We start from the raw sequence: 14,677 nt of genomic DNA, 5'->3' as shown, positions 1-14,677 counted from the left end.
ATGGACACAGTAGTCCAGGTGAGGTCTCAACCAGGGTAGAGCAAAGTGTCAGCATCACCTCTGGTGATCTGCTGGCCATGCTGCTTTTGGTGCAGCCCAGGCTGCCCTTGGCCTAGAGATTCACAACCCCCGCTGCTGCGTGCTCTGTGCCATCCCAGCTACTGCCTCTCTGAGGACCAGACAAGCTCAGTAGCTGGAGTGAAGCCACCAACACCCTCACAAAGTGTGCCAGGTTGCACCCAGCCCAGGAGGGGATGGGCTGAAATGATCCTAGCTCCAGGTGGACAAAGAAACCTGACCTAGGTGAGCAAGAGGCTTGGTCCCCCGTCCCAGAGGGAGGGATGTCCTGGTCAAAGCTGGTTCCACTCCCACTTCCTGTCCACAGCCTTTTTAAGGGGAGAGATTTTCTGGCTCTCTCTCTTGCTCCTGCCCTTGGCTGCCTGAGAGACTGCTCCCTGCTGCTACCCTGTGCCTGAGAGACTGCTCCCCGCTGCTCCTCGCTGCTCCCCGCTGCAACCACCTGGTGGGGCCTGCTCCATGCTGCTCCAGAGTCCTAAAGGCTGCATCTAAAGAGAATCTCTCTTGCATGCAGAGAGTCCTTTGCCAGCTGTGCCTGGTTTTGTAGAGATTTCTGTGTACCCTTTTTCCTTTGTAGCCTCCCTTTTACATTTAGTTAAAACTTAACCTTTTTACTTCCAAAGCAATTCCAGACTCTTTCTTTTGTGTTTCTACCTCTCTTCTCTCCTCCTGCTTAATTTCATAGAGTCATAGAATCCATCAGGTTGGAAAAGGCCTCAGAGATCAGAGCCCATGGCATCCTGGCCTGGATCAGGAATAGCATTGTGAGGAACGAGCTCACTGCCACATTTTAAATGCAAGCAGTTTATCATCAAGCACAGGCAAAGCAGCGCTGGGTGCAGAGCAGGTTTGCTAGAGGCACCACAACAACACGAGCTGATCTCATCTAGACGTCAGACATACACACTCACACACATCCATACCTTTCCCCAGTATGTTCCCTCCCTTCTCCATCAGGGCTGGGACAAAACCTGCACTTCTCACCTGGCCAGTCTTCAGACATGTCAGCACCTCACCTTTCTCTCCTAACCCCCCACAATAAAGACCACGACTGACCAATCAGCCCAACCAGCGAACCTCCCAGGCCCCAGCAATCCCCCTTGCCAAAGCCAAATATTAAAACCAATTTCTCACAGTGTGGCCAGCAGGACAGAGGAGGATCTTCTTCCCCTGTACTCAGCACTGGTTAGGTCACACCTTGAGTCCTGTGTCCAGTTCTGGGCCCCTCAATTCAAGAGAGATGTTGAGATGCTGGAAGGTGTCCAGAGAAGGGCAACAAAGCTGGGGAGGGGTCTGGAGCACAGCCCTGTGAGGAGAGGCTGAGGGAGCTGGGGTTGCTTAGCCTGGAGGAGGCTCAGGGGAGACCTTATTGATCCCTACAACTACTTGTGTACCTGTGCCGGGGGAGGTTTAGGCTGGAGGTGAGGAGAAAGTTCTTCCCAGAAAGAGTAATTGGCCCTTGGGATGTGCTGCCCAGGGAGGTGGTGGAGTCCCCATCCCTGGAGGTGTTCAAGAAAGGCTTGGATGTGGCACTTGGAGCCATGGTTTAGTTGATTGGATGTTGCTGGGTGATAGGTTGGGCTCGATGATCTTGGAGGTCTCTTCCAACCTGATTCATTCTATGATCTAAATCTGTTTCCATTTGGGCTTTTGAACTCTGGAAAAGCTTAAACCACAACAATCAGTAGCTGGAGTGCAGCCACCAAGAGGCTCAGTAGGCAAGAGCAGAGGTGTAGAACGACTGTGGAGAGGAGAGCTCTGACACTTACTTTTGGAGGGGACGCGCAGGTTGGATCGCACCACTTGCAGGGAGTCCGCTTGAACCCGCAGCTCGTAGCTTGTGACCCTCTCATAGTCCAGAGGCTTCTGAACCCAGATCACTCCTGTCCTGTTGTTAATAGCAAACACCCCTGAAAGCCAGCAGAAACACAAGTGACTTTCCAAGGTCCAGAAACCTGCTTTGTCACAGAACCACAGAATTTCAGGGGCTGGAAGGGACCTCGAAAACTCACCCAGCCCAAGCCCCTGCCAGAGCAGGGGCACCTAGAGCAGATCACACAGGGACACATCCAGGCAGGTTTGGAATATCTCCACAGAGGGAGACTCCACCACCCCCTGGGCAGCCTGCTCCAGGGCTCTGGCATCCTCACAGGGAAAAACTTTTCCCTCCTCTTTCCATGCAACTTCCTCTGCCTCAGCTTCCACCACTGCCCCTTGTGCTGGCATTGGGCATCCCCCAGCAGAGCCTGGCTCCAGCCTCTGGGCACTCACCCTGCACAGCTTTATCCCCAGCAAGGAGCTCACCTCTCAGGCTCCTCCTCTCCAAGCTACAGAGCCCTCAGCTCCCTCAGGCTCTCCTCCTGAGAAAGATGTTCCACTGCCTGCAGCAGCTCTGTGCCTCTGGGATGGACTCTCTCAAGCACTTCCCTGAGGTCCTTCCTGACCTGAGGGGCCCAGAACTGGACACAAGATTCCATCTGTGACTTCAGCAGGGCAGAGTAGAGGGGAAGGAGAACCTCTCTTGACCTAAATGCTTCTGGTTTGGCCAGGATGTTGTTCTCTGGCACCATCTTCACCAAGTCCTTCCCCTCCATTCCTCAGGCCCCCCAGAGGCCATGCAACTCCTGTGTGAAGCTAGCTCCAAAGGAGCACAGCAGCTGAAGCCAGCCTGGCACAGCCCCACAGAGGGGTTGTGGAGTCTCCTTCTCTGGAGACTTCCAAGACCCATCTGGATGTGTTCCTGTGTGACCTGTGCTGGATTCTATGGCCCTGTTTTGGCAGGGGCTTGGACTCGAGAGGTCCCTTCCAACCCCTAACATCCTGTGAGCCTGTAACACCCTGTGGGATGCCCAAGTGGAGGATGTGCTGGCAGGAGCAGACAAGACAAACAGCCCCCTCTCACAAAAAGGAAGATGAGATAGGGAATTCTTCCACATCCCTCCATATAATTTAGAGTCATTTTGCTTAGAGATTTCAAGTGGATCATGGAGAGTGCTCCAGAAGGATGCAAATCATAGGCTCACAGAATGCACTGGGTTGGAAGGGACCTCTAGAGGTCATCTAGTCCAACCCCTGTGCAGTAAGCAGGGACATACCCAGCTAGATCTCACCAATCACAGAATGTTAGCTGCTGGAAGGGACCTCAAAAGCTCATCCAGTCCAACCCCCCTGCCAGAGCAGGGTCATGCAGGGCAGAGCACACTGGAATGCATCCAGGTGGATCTTGCTTGAATATCTGCAGAGAGGGAGATTCCACAACCCCCCTGGGCAGCCTCTTCCAGTGTTCTGTTGCCCTCACAGTGAAAAACTTCTTCCTCCTGTCCACATGGAGCATCCTATGCCTCAATGTACTGTTCAACTATCAGCTCTAATCTTTGTGGCTACAGCATGCTAAGCTTAGCATGTCTTAGAGCAGATCTGGAAGCAAGAAGTAGAGTAACTGAATGGTTTGGTTTGGAAGGGGCCCTTAAAGCTTATCTAGTCCAACCCCCCTGCACTGAGCAGGAACATCATCTAGATCAGCTTACTCAGGCCCCCATCCAACCTGACCTGGAATGGTTCCAGGGATGGGGCTTCTACCACCTCTCTGGGCAACCTGGGTGCCTTATCACCCTCAGTATAAGAGACACCTTCCTTACACCTGCTCTAAATCCTCCCTTTTGTTTTCAGTTTCAAACCATGATCCCTGGTCTTGTCACAACAAGCCCTGCTCAAAAGTCCATCCCCATCCTTACAGCTCCCTTGAGCCGCAAGGCCACGAGAAGGTCTCCCTGGAGCCTCCTCTCCTCCAGGCTGAGCAAGCCCATCAAAGCTATTTTTGCTCTTCAGTGTGCCAATGGATCCACATCATGTGGCAGCCATGTGAACCTTCCCATCAGTGAGAATTTCACTGTCTTTTAACTTTTACTGCAGCTGTGCCAAGTGAGCTGATCTAGAGCTGATCTCTGGGGGCTGGCTGACAGCCTCCCCTCCTGCTCGTGCAGCCGTGGTGGGACTTCAGCTCAGCAGCTTGAGTTCTAATCACTGTTTCTTGGAGGCTTCTGATGCATGCAGTAGGCTCAGGCATAATCACTAAGATCAAAATATTAGTACTTACCCTCTTCATTTCCTGCAACAATTGAGTAGACAATGGTCTGGTTCAAGGCAGCTGCTGTCACAACTACCACCACAGTTCCTTTTGGGGCACTTTCACTCACTGGTGGGGGTCTGCAGAACAGAAGTACTTGTGTTATGTTCTAGTTGCCTGAACAGCAGAGTGCTGAAGCTCAGCTCTCAGGTGAGCATTCTCACAGTAGCACAGCATCACCAAGGTTGGAAGAGACCTCAAAGATCATCGAGTCCAACCTCTCACCACAGACCTCATGACTAGACCATGGCACCAAGTGCCACATCCAGTCCCCTCCTGAACACCTCCAGGGATGGGGACTCCACCACCTCCCTGGGCAGCACATTCCAATGGTGAACAACTCTCTCTGTGAAGAACTTTCTCCCTACCTTGAGCCTAAACTTCCCCTGGTGCAGCTTGAGACTGTGTCCTCTTGTTCTGGTGCTGCTTGCCTGGGAGAAGAGACCAACCCCCACCTGGCTACAATCTCCCTTCAGGTAGTTGTAGAGGGCAATGAGGTCACCCCTGAGCCTCCTCTTCTCCAGGCTAAGCAACCCCAGCTCTCTCAGACTCTCCTCACAGGGCTGTGCTCAAGACCTCTCCCCAGCCTTGTTGCCCTTCTCTGGACACCTTCAAGTGTCTCAATGTCCTTCCTAAACTGAGGGGCCCAGAACTGGACACAGGACTCAAGGTGTGGCCTGACCAGTGCTGAGCACAGGGGCAGAATGACCTCCCTGCTCCTGCTGGCCACACTGTTCCTGATGCAGGCCAGGATGCCCTTGGCCTTCTTGCTGGCTCACCCAGTTTTGAGGCTGTAATTACAGGAAGATACCTGAAAGGCCTCTGTAAGTACACAAAACAGTTGGCAGGAGGGAATTCCCCAGGGGGGTGGTTGAAGCAACCCCAGCCTTGGATTAAGATACGAAACCAGAGCACCAGGACTGAAATCAAGCCATCATTTATACACAAAAGCAACGAAAAAGGATACAAATTGCAAACAAATAGAATCACCTGGGTAGGAAGGGATCTCTAACAGTCATCCAGTCCAAGCCCCTCTGCACTCAGCAGGGACATCCTCAACTAGATCAGGGTGCCCAGAGCCCTGTGGAGCATCACCTTGAATATCTCTAGGGCTGGGTCCTCAATCACCTCCCTGGGCAACCTGCTGCAGTGTTCCAGCAGCCTCCTGGGGCAGAACTTGTTCCCCACATAGTATCATAGTATCAGTGAGGGTTGGAAGGGACCACAAGGATCATCTAGTTCCAACCCCCTTGCCATGGGCAGGGACACCCCACACTAGATCAGCCTGGCCAGAGCCTCAGCCAGCCTGGGCTTAAACACCTCCAGGGCTGGGGCCCCAACCACCTCCCTGGACAACCCATTCCAGGGCTTCACCACTCTCATGGGGAAGAACTTCCTCCTCCCCTCCAGCCTGAATCTCCCCACCTCCAGCTTCATTCCATTCCCCCTAGTCCTATCACTGCCTGAGAGCCTGAGCAGTCCCTCCCCAGCCTTCCTGCAGCCCCCTGCAGATACTGGAAGGCCACAATGAGGTCACCTCAGAGCCTTCTCTTCTCCAGCCTGAACAGCCCCAACTCCTTCAGTCTGTCCTCACAGGAGAGGTGCTCCAGCCCTCTGCTCATCCTCCTGGCCCTTCTCTGGATACCTTCCAGCACCTCCAGATCCCTCTTGTAATAGGGGCTCCAGCACTGGAGGCAGTACTCAATCTGCTCTGCTGTAGTTTGAAGCCACTGTCCCTGGTCCTGTCCCTGCAGGCCTTTGGGAACAGGTTGGGAAGTGATTAAAATGATACTAAGAGGAAACTGCTGGCAACTTTCTGCTGTGTGCTGGCTGCACACCTGGCTGAGGTGCCCACAGGCAGTGATGAGGAGGCAGCTCTCCGTCACTGTCCATTCCCTGCTGCAGCAGCACACTGCAATTAGCAACAACCTTCCTGTTGTGCAGAATGTGGTATTTATTAATCAACAAAAGAAGGAAGAGATTCCAAGTCCCTACCCTGCTTTAGAATGAGAACCCACTGTAAAGAGGGCAGGCTTGCTAAAATGAATGAAAACTGATCCCTTTGTATTCATCTGAGGTTCACTTCCCACCCGGGCTCTGCTCTTCCGTGGCACTGCTCATTAGGAGCTGTTAATTAAGAAATGAGAGGGCTGCCATTACTTGTCTGAAAGACCTGGAAACTTCTGGATCAATGGCTTGCTCTGGAGTTCAACCAAGAGGTGAGCTGGGTGGAGCTGTCAGGACAACAGAAATAATAGCTTGGGAAAGGAGTGCTCAGAGAAGTTCATTGGATTTCCCCAAGTGATTTATTGCTGGAGAGCACAGAAAGGGAAGGATTGGAAGGGGCCTCTGAAGATCATCTAGTCCAAATCCCCTGCCAGGCAAGCATCACCTAAAGCAGACCAGCAGCTTGCTGGTGTCCTCAGAAGGTGGTCATGTGCAAGGAATTACAGAATCACAGACTCAACAAGGTTGGAAAAGATCTCAGAGCTCAGCAAGTCCAACCTATGACCTAATACCTAACACCTCCTGACAACTACACCATGGCTCCAAGTGCCACATCCAAGCCTTGTTTGAACACCTCCAGGGACAGGGACTCCACCACCTCCCTGGGCAGCATATTCCAATGGCCAATTACTCTTTCTGTGAAGGAGAGCTTGACATGAACCATCTGGCCCCATGTTAATGGCCTGCAAGCACCTCAGGTGGCATTGTCACAAGCTGCTGAAGCAGATGACACAGAGACCTTGTCAGACTTGAGTGAGAGGCCAACACCAAACTCAGGAAGCTCAACAAAGCCAAGTGCAAGGTCCTGCACCTGGGTCAGGGAAATCCCCAAATAAAGGCTGGAGGAATAATGGATGGAGAACAGTCCTGAAGAAAAGCACTTGAGGGTGCTGATGGATAAAAAGCTGAAGGCCACCATGGACACTCATTGCCCAGAAGCCATCAGTGGCCTGGGCTGATCCCTAGCAGTGTGGGCAGCAGGGGCAGGGAGGGGATTCTGCCCTCTGCTCTGCTGAGACCCCCCCCTGCAGTCCTGCAGCCAGCTCTGGAATCCTCAGTACAGGAAACACAGAGCTGTTAGAGTGGAGCCAGGAGGCCACAGCAATGCTGGGAGGGCTGGAAGCCATCTGCTGTGAGGCCAGGCTGAGAGAGCAGGGGCCTCAGGTTCAGCCTGGAGAGGAGAAGGCTCCAGGGAGTCCCCTTTGAAAGGGGCTGCAGGAGAGCTGGAGAGGTTCATGAACCACTTAGTGACAGGACATGGGGAAAAGGCTTCAGAACAGAAGCAGCTAGATTTGGATTAAACATGAGGAAGAAGTCCTTCACTGGAACAGGCTGCCCAGGGAAGTTCTGGAAGCTCCAGTCCTGGAAGTGTTCAAAGCCAGGTTGGATGGGTGTGAGCAACCTGGTGCAGTGGAAGGTATCCCTGCCCATGGTAGGAGAGTTGGAACTAGATGATCTTTAAGGGGCCTTACAACTGCAACCATTCTGTGGCTCTCTGACCTGCTGGCTGCTGCTGTCTTGCAGTGCATGGCCTGAAACTGTGCACCCAGGCTGCTGCCTGCTTGGACTCCTCTTGCTAGTTCCTAACATCAGAGCAGACTGGCTGCAGCAGATCTCTTTCTGGTGTACTGCAGTCATTAGGAAGGAAGTGATGAGGAGTGGCTGAAGGAACTGCTGTGGTTTAGTGTGGAGAAGAGGAGGCTGAGTGGAGACCTCATTGCTCTCTACAACTCCCTGTCAGGAGGCTGGAGCCAGGAGAGGGTTGCTCTCTTCTCCCTAGTATCAGGTGAAAGGAAATGGCCTGAAGTCGTGCCAGGGGAGGGTTAGGATGGAGCTGAGGAAAAGATTCTTTGCTGGAAGAGTGGTCAGGGGTTGGCAGAGGCTGCCCAGGGAGGTGGTGGAGTCCCCATCCCTGGAGGTGTTTGAGGAATGTGTATCCATGGCACTTGGGGACAGGGTTTCATGGCCATGGTGGTGTAGGGCTGATGGTTGGACTGGATGCTCTTAGAGGTCTTCTCCAACTGAAACCATCCTCTGATTCTGTATTTTATCACTCACCTGTTATAAAGCAACTGCTTCGTGCTGCATTTTATGGTCCTCAGTGCTCTCAGCTTCCCTGTGCTGGGTAGGATGTCTGGCATTTAAAGTTCTCCAGCACCATTTCATTAGCAGTATCATTTACTTTGCTAATGATTTAATTGGCATTTTAAACTCTCCAGTTATAATTTACAACCCAAAAAATAAGGTGCTGGGGGTGGGGGAAGAAACTCAATTAGTTTGTCCCAGCTGAAGGAATAATACAAAGAGGGAGACAGTGACTGGAATGCAAATCTCTGGCTTCCCTCTAGCTGCCTGGTGCCTCCTGTGGCAATCACCTGAAGACCACAGTCCACCCAAGGACTCCAAGCAGAAACCCTAATGCACTGCTGGGCTTCTGAGGGAGCAAGGAGTTGCCAGGGCAGCAGCTCAAGGCAGAGCTGCACTTTGATCTCCCTCTCTGCCTTTCTGGTCATGCCATCTGGTCCCCTCTCTCCTGGCTCCCTGTGTTCACGTCTGACTTGGAATACAAGCTGGAGCTGCAGCTTCAGTTTGCAAAACTGATCAGCTGTGACCCTTTTGGGGTTTTCCACATACACAAAGATGAAGCTTCTCAAACAGCCAGAAAACCAGGCTGGATTCCATCTGATTATGATGATTAGCAAGCAAAGATCAACACTAATCCACTCCAAAGCCACTGGCTCTCAGCCCTTCAGAACTTCCAGGACCCACACGAGGTGGGTTAATGCCCAGTCTGAAAACAAGACCAAAACAGGGGGAGGGCTTGCAGGTGCTTTGCCCTCCCTGCAGGGAAACTGAGTCTGTTCCACTCCCTCCTCCCTGCCCAGTTAAGGCTTAAACCACCACACCACATCCAATAGTTCATGGTTTGGTAAGCAGGACCATCACTGGCTGCTAACATTCAGCCCAAAGAGACATTGTGGCAGCTGGCAAATGCCTGCCACTTCCAGCAAGAAACCTCCCTCACAGCAAAGGTTTCTCCTCAGGTTCAGACAGATCCTCCTGGGGTCCCGTCTGTGCCCCTTGTCCTGTCCCTGGGCACCACTCAGCAGAGCCTGGCCCCAGCCTCTTGCCCCTCACAGCTCCTTTAGCTCTTGCTGAGCATTGCTCAGCTGCCCTCTGGGGCTGCCCTGCTGCAGGCTCTCAGCCCCAGGGCTCTCAGCCTTTGCTGAGCAGAGATGCTTCAGGCCCTTCAGCATCTTCATAACCTCCCCTGGACTCTGTCCTGTAGTTCCCTATCTCCTTTGACCCAGGGAGCACTGTTGCTAGTCAGGAATGACAAAGCCATGCTGCATTCACACCAAGTCATAACCTCTGACTCCCAGCTTCACAGACTTGCTCCTGAGTGGGAAGCAAACTTGAGATTACCACAGAACTTGGCACAGCTTTTCATAGAATGGGCTGGGTTGGAAGGCACCTCCAAAGCTCATCCAGTCCAGCTCTCTCTGCAGTCAGTAGGGACATCCTCCACTAGCCCAGATAGCCCCTCAGGGGCTGCTCTTCTCGAGGCCAAACAGCCCCAGCCTTTCCTCCTCACAGAGATGCTCCAGGCCCCTCAGCACCTTCTTAGTCTCTCCAGGACTCTCTAAAGTAGTTCTGTGTCTCTTGATCTGGGGTGCCCAGAAATGGACTCAGTACTCCAGATGAGACCTCACTAGGGCACAGAGTAGAGGTGAAAGAGAACCTCCCTTGAGGAGGCTGCCTGAGAGGCCCAGTGGCTCCAGCTGCAATTCCAATGCCCAACATTTTCCATTTATCCACACAGCTGACATTTACAACAGCTTCTGAGAAGAACATTTCAAACAAACCTCTCCCCACTGCCACTGTTGCCTGAAGGCCAGGCCTTTGCAGCTGGAGACAACCTGGAGGATGGAGACAGCTGGAGGATGGTGAAGTGGCACCACTAGCTGATATGATTAGGGAAAGGCAGGCTGCCAAAGGAAGAAGCAGCTCTGCAGTATTTTGCCACCCTCACTCTGGCAAATGGGAGCTGCAAGCCCACAGAAGTCCTGTGTGTCATTTCCTAGCTGTTGTGCTGCACCAGCAGCACTGCCTGCTGCCACTGGAGCACAGACTGCTGTCTCCTCAGAGCAGGATCCAGAGCAGGCTCTCCTCATGAGGAAGATGTTCCACTCCCCTAATCATCTCTGTGGCTCTGTGCTGGACTCTTACAAGCAGTTCCCTGAGGTCCTTCTTGAGCTGAGGGGCCCAGAGCAGGACAGGATACTGCAGATGCAGCAGAGTTCCTCTTAGCAGCTGCTATCTACACAAGGGGGTTTGGTGTTTTGGTTCAAGCCTTTGTTGTGTGTCACATTTCCTTCCATGAGCTAAAGGGAAGAGCAGAAGGTAAACCAGCTGAGCTGTATGCAACAACACCAGATTCATCTCCCAAGGGAGGTGGTGGGTTCCCCTACATTTGGCAGCTTCAAGGCTCAGCTTGACAGGGTCCTGGACCAGCTCATTTCAACTCTCTGCTTACCTTGAAAGGTTGGACTAGATGAGTCTTGAGGTCCCTTCCAACCTGGGATTCTATGAAGTCCTTCTGTAGCCCCCTCGTCTCAGCCTCCCTTTCAAACAGGAAGCCATCCCAGCTGTAAAGCCAGCAGCAGTGATGGGAATGAGTAAATGTTTTACCTGTACTCATCCTGTGTGAACCTTGGGATCACCGAAGGCTGCAGCACAGCAATTTCTACAGTGGTGGTGTTGAACTTCACAGGGTCTCCATCATCATAGGCAATGACCACTAGCTAGAAACAATGCACAAAACCACTCAGTAGAGGCAAGGACATCTCTCAGAATTCATTGTGCTTTGACTTGTAAACATTGCATTTTGACTTCCTAACACATTTGGACAGCAGGATGCCCTGGGGGCCAAGAAGGCCAATGGGATCCTGAGGTGCATTAATAAAAGTGTCTCCAGCAGGTCTAGGGAGGGTCTCCTCCCCCTCTAATCTGCCCTGGTGAGACAACACATGGAATTCTGTGTCCAGTTTGGTGCTCCCCAATTCAAGAGAGACAGGGATCTGCTGTAGAGAGTCCATGAAGAGCTATGAGGATGACTGAGGCATTTGAACATCTCTGCTATGAAGAAAGAGAGAGAGGCCTGAGAGGAGAAGGCTGAGAGAGGACTTGATCACTGTCTATGAATACCTGAGGGGTGGGTGTCAGGAGGAAGGGGCCAGGCTCTTTTCAGTGGCATCCTGGCCTGCATCAACAATAGTGTGGCCAGCAGGAGCAGGGAAGTCCTTGTGCCCTGTGCTCAGCACTGCTCAGGCCACACCTTGAGTCCTGCGTCCAGTTCTGGGCTCCTCAGTTTAGGAAAGAAGTTGAGTTGCTGGAAGGTGTCCAGAGAAGGGCAACAAAGCTGGGGAGGGGTCTGGAGCACAGCCCTGTGAGGAGAGGCTGAGGGAGCTGGGGTTGCTTAGCCTGGAGAAGAGAAGGCTCAGGGGAGACCTCATTGCTCTCTACAACTACCTGAAAGGTGATTGTAGCCAGGAGGGGATTGGTCTCTTCTCCCAGGCAGCCAGCACCAGAACAAGAGGACACAGTCTCAAGCTGTGCCAGGGGAGGTTTAGGCTGGAGGTGAGGAGAAAGTTCCTCACCGAGAGAGTTGTTAGTCATTGGAATGTGCTGCCCAGGGATGTGGTGGAGTCCCCATCCCTGGAGGTGTTCAAGAGGGGACTGGATGTGGCACTTGGTGCCATGGTCTAGTCATGACAGGTTGGACTCGATGATCCTCGAGGTCTCTTCCAACCTTGGTGATACTGTGAGACTGTGACACTGTGATCCCCAGAGGTCCCTTCTACCATGCTGGGACTCTGGGATTACTTAACATAAAGCAAGGCAGAGAAACAGGAAGGTAGAAAGAATGGCATCAAATGCAGGCCCTGCCTGCTGACAGGAGGCAGCTGCAGGAGCCCATACCTTGAAGACTGTACTGGGCTCCTCGTTGAGGTTGACTCTGGTTACCACGCGCCCGGACTCCTCCTCCACGTCGAAGATGCTGGCGCTGTAGGGGAACTGCACCACGTCCACCCTGTAGCGCACTCGGCTGGCTGGCGTGCCCTGGCAGGCAAGGGGAGGCAATGCCACACATCAGCAAAGGCTGCAGTGCAGCAGTGCTGGTCAGACCATCACACACACAGCCTGCTGCTTGTCCTCCCAGAATCACAGCGTGAGGCTGGAGCAGAGCTCTGAGATCACCGTGCCCGGCCTGCGGCCCCGCACCAAGCCAAACCCTGCAGCCCAGGGCCACATCCAACCTGTCCTGATGACCCCCAGGGATGGGGACTGCCCCACCTCCCTGGGCTATCATTCCAGGGCCCAATCAGCCTTTCTGTGAGGAAGTGCTTCCTGATGTCTAACCTAAACCTGCCCTGGCACAGCTTCAGGACATACCCTCATGCCCTGGCACAGGTTGCCTGGGAGAAGAGCCTGACCCCCCCCCGACTACAGCTTCCTTTTAGGTAGTTGTAGAGAGTAATAAGGTCCCCTCTAAGTCTCCTCTTCTCCAGGTTGAACACCCCCAGCTCCCTCAGCCTTTTCTCATCAGACTTTCCCACCAGCCCCCTTCCCAGCCTCGTTGCTGTCCTCTGGACCTGCTCCAGCCCCTCAAGATCCTTCCTGAAGCAAGGAATCCAGAACTGGAGACAGTACTCAAGGTGAGGCCTCACCAGCACTGAGTACAGGGCAGACCTACACCCCTAGTGCTGTTGGCCACACTGTTCCTGGTCCAGGCCAGGATGCCTTCCATGCCCCCTGGGCACACTGCTGGTTCATGTTCAGCTGCTGTCACCCAGCACTGCCAGGTCCCTCTCTGCCAGGTGCTCTCCAGACACTCACCCCCAGCCTGTAGCACTGCATGGGGTTGTTGTGGCCAAAGTACAGGACCCTGCCCTTGGCCTTGCTGAATCTCATCCCATTGGTCACAGTCCATTGACCCAGCCTGGCCAGCTCCCTGTGCAGCATCCTCCCACCCTCCAGGAGATCCACACTCCCTCCCAGCTTGGTGTCATCTGCAAATTCACTAACAGTTGACTCCATCCCCCCATCCAGGTCATCCTCCACAGCTTCCTTGTAGCCCCCTTCAGGTACTGAAAGTCTACTCTAACTTCTGCCTGGAGCCTTCTCTTCTCTGGGCTGAGCAGCCCCAGCTCTCCCAGCCTGTGCCCATAGGGGAGGTGCCCCATAACAGAGGTGATCACTTTCCCCTTGGCATCCTCTGATGCAGTCATGTCCCTTCAACATCAGAACTAAGGGAAAATCACCTGCTGAAATCCACTCCATTTGGTTTCAGAGTAAGGGTCCCCTCCTTTGCTTGGAACACCAAAGAAGAGGCTCAGGGGAGACCTTATTGCCAGCTACCTGAAGGGAGGTTGCAGCCAGGTGGGGGTTGGTCACTTCTCCCAGGCACCAGAACAAGAGGACACAGTCTCAAGCGGTGCCAGGGGAGGTTTAGGCTGGAGGTGAGGAGAAAGTTCTTCCCAGAAAGAGAGACTGGCCCTTGGGATGTGCTGCCCAGGGAGGTGGTGGAGTCCCTGTCCCTGCAGGTGTTCAAGAAAGGCTTGGATGTGGCACTTGGAACCATGGTTTAGTTGTCAGGAGGTGTTAGGTATTAGGTAATAGGTTGGACTTGATGATCCCTGAGGTCTTTTCCACCCTGGTTGATTCTGTGATTCTATGATCCTGTGACAGTCAAAGCCTTTCACACACTCAAACAAACAGTCTCACAGCAATTTAAAACCTGGTTCCCAACAAATAACTCTGAGATCTGGCCACTTTCCACTGAAAAGCACTGCTTCAAACAGTAACCAAGGTGGAAAACTAGGCCTGGTGTGTCCCAGGGAACAGGGAAGGAGGCCAGACAAAAGCACTAGACTTTCACAGAGCAAAAGGGCAAGAGTGTAGGTGAGCTGGCACTGGGAAGCCCTCTGAAAGGCTGCAGCAGAGAGTTCTACATTTTAGACATCTAAAGTGCTGCTACAGACAGATCCTCTTGCTTAGGGATAACGGTTCAAGTCCAGAAGAGCACCAGATGATGTCTGGTTAACCTTCTGTGTCCCTGATCCTCACAGCTGCTGCAGCTTCTTACCTTCACATGAGCTGGGAAGTCTTCTACACACCTGCAGATACACCTGGCCAGCCTCTTCCCTGGGAGCTAAGGTGTTTTACATGGAAATAGAGCTAAGGGTTGGAATCCTTCAGTCAGTGGAGGAAAGGCAGCCAAGGCATCTAACATCCCATAGCAAGGCAAGATAAAGATCCTAGCAAGGTGAAGATTGTAGAATCACAGAACTGGCAAGGTTGGAAGGGACCTCAAGGCTCAGCCAGTTCCAACCCCCCAGCCATGGGCAGGGACACCTCACACTGCAGCAGGTTGCTCACAGCCACATCCAGCCTGGCTGCAAA

The 14,677-nt window shown here is 53.1% G+C and overlaps 1 protein-coding gene across 1 annotated transcript in view; it reads right to left on the bottom strand.

Moving 5' to 3' along the window:
• The window catches only part of PCDH15 (protocadherin related 15), a 365,652-nt gene that overhangs the window by 53,302 nt on the left and 297,673 nt on the right, over positions 1 to 14,677 (bottom strand). Inside the window, exons 22-25 of the mRNA XM_068140381.1 lie at positions 12,194 to 12,334; positions 10,904 to 11,016; positions 4,175 to 4,284; positions 1,848 to 1,988 (exon numbers count right to left, since the gene is read on the bottom strand). Of these exons, the coding sequence (XP_067996482.1) occupies positions 1,848 to 1,988; positions 4,175 to 4,284; positions 10,904 to 11,016; positions 12,194 to 12,334 (505 nt within the window). The remainder of the gene's footprint in view (positions 1 to 1,847; positions 1,989 to 4,174; positions 4,285 to 10,903; positions 11,017 to 12,193; positions 12,335 to 14,677) is intronic.

The sequence above is a fragment of the Melanerpes formicivorus genome, unplaced genomic scaffold (assembly GCF_026170545.1).
Source record: "Melanerpes formicivorus ecotype bairdi unplaced genomic scaffold, bMelFor1.0.p_v2 SCAF_6, whole genome shotgun sequence".
In the NCBI taxonomy this organism is placed as follows: Eukaryota; Metazoa; Chordata; class Aves; order Piciformes; family Picidae; genus Melanerpes; species Melanerpes formicivorus.
This window is presented reverse-complemented; position numbering and strand designations above follow the sequence as displayed.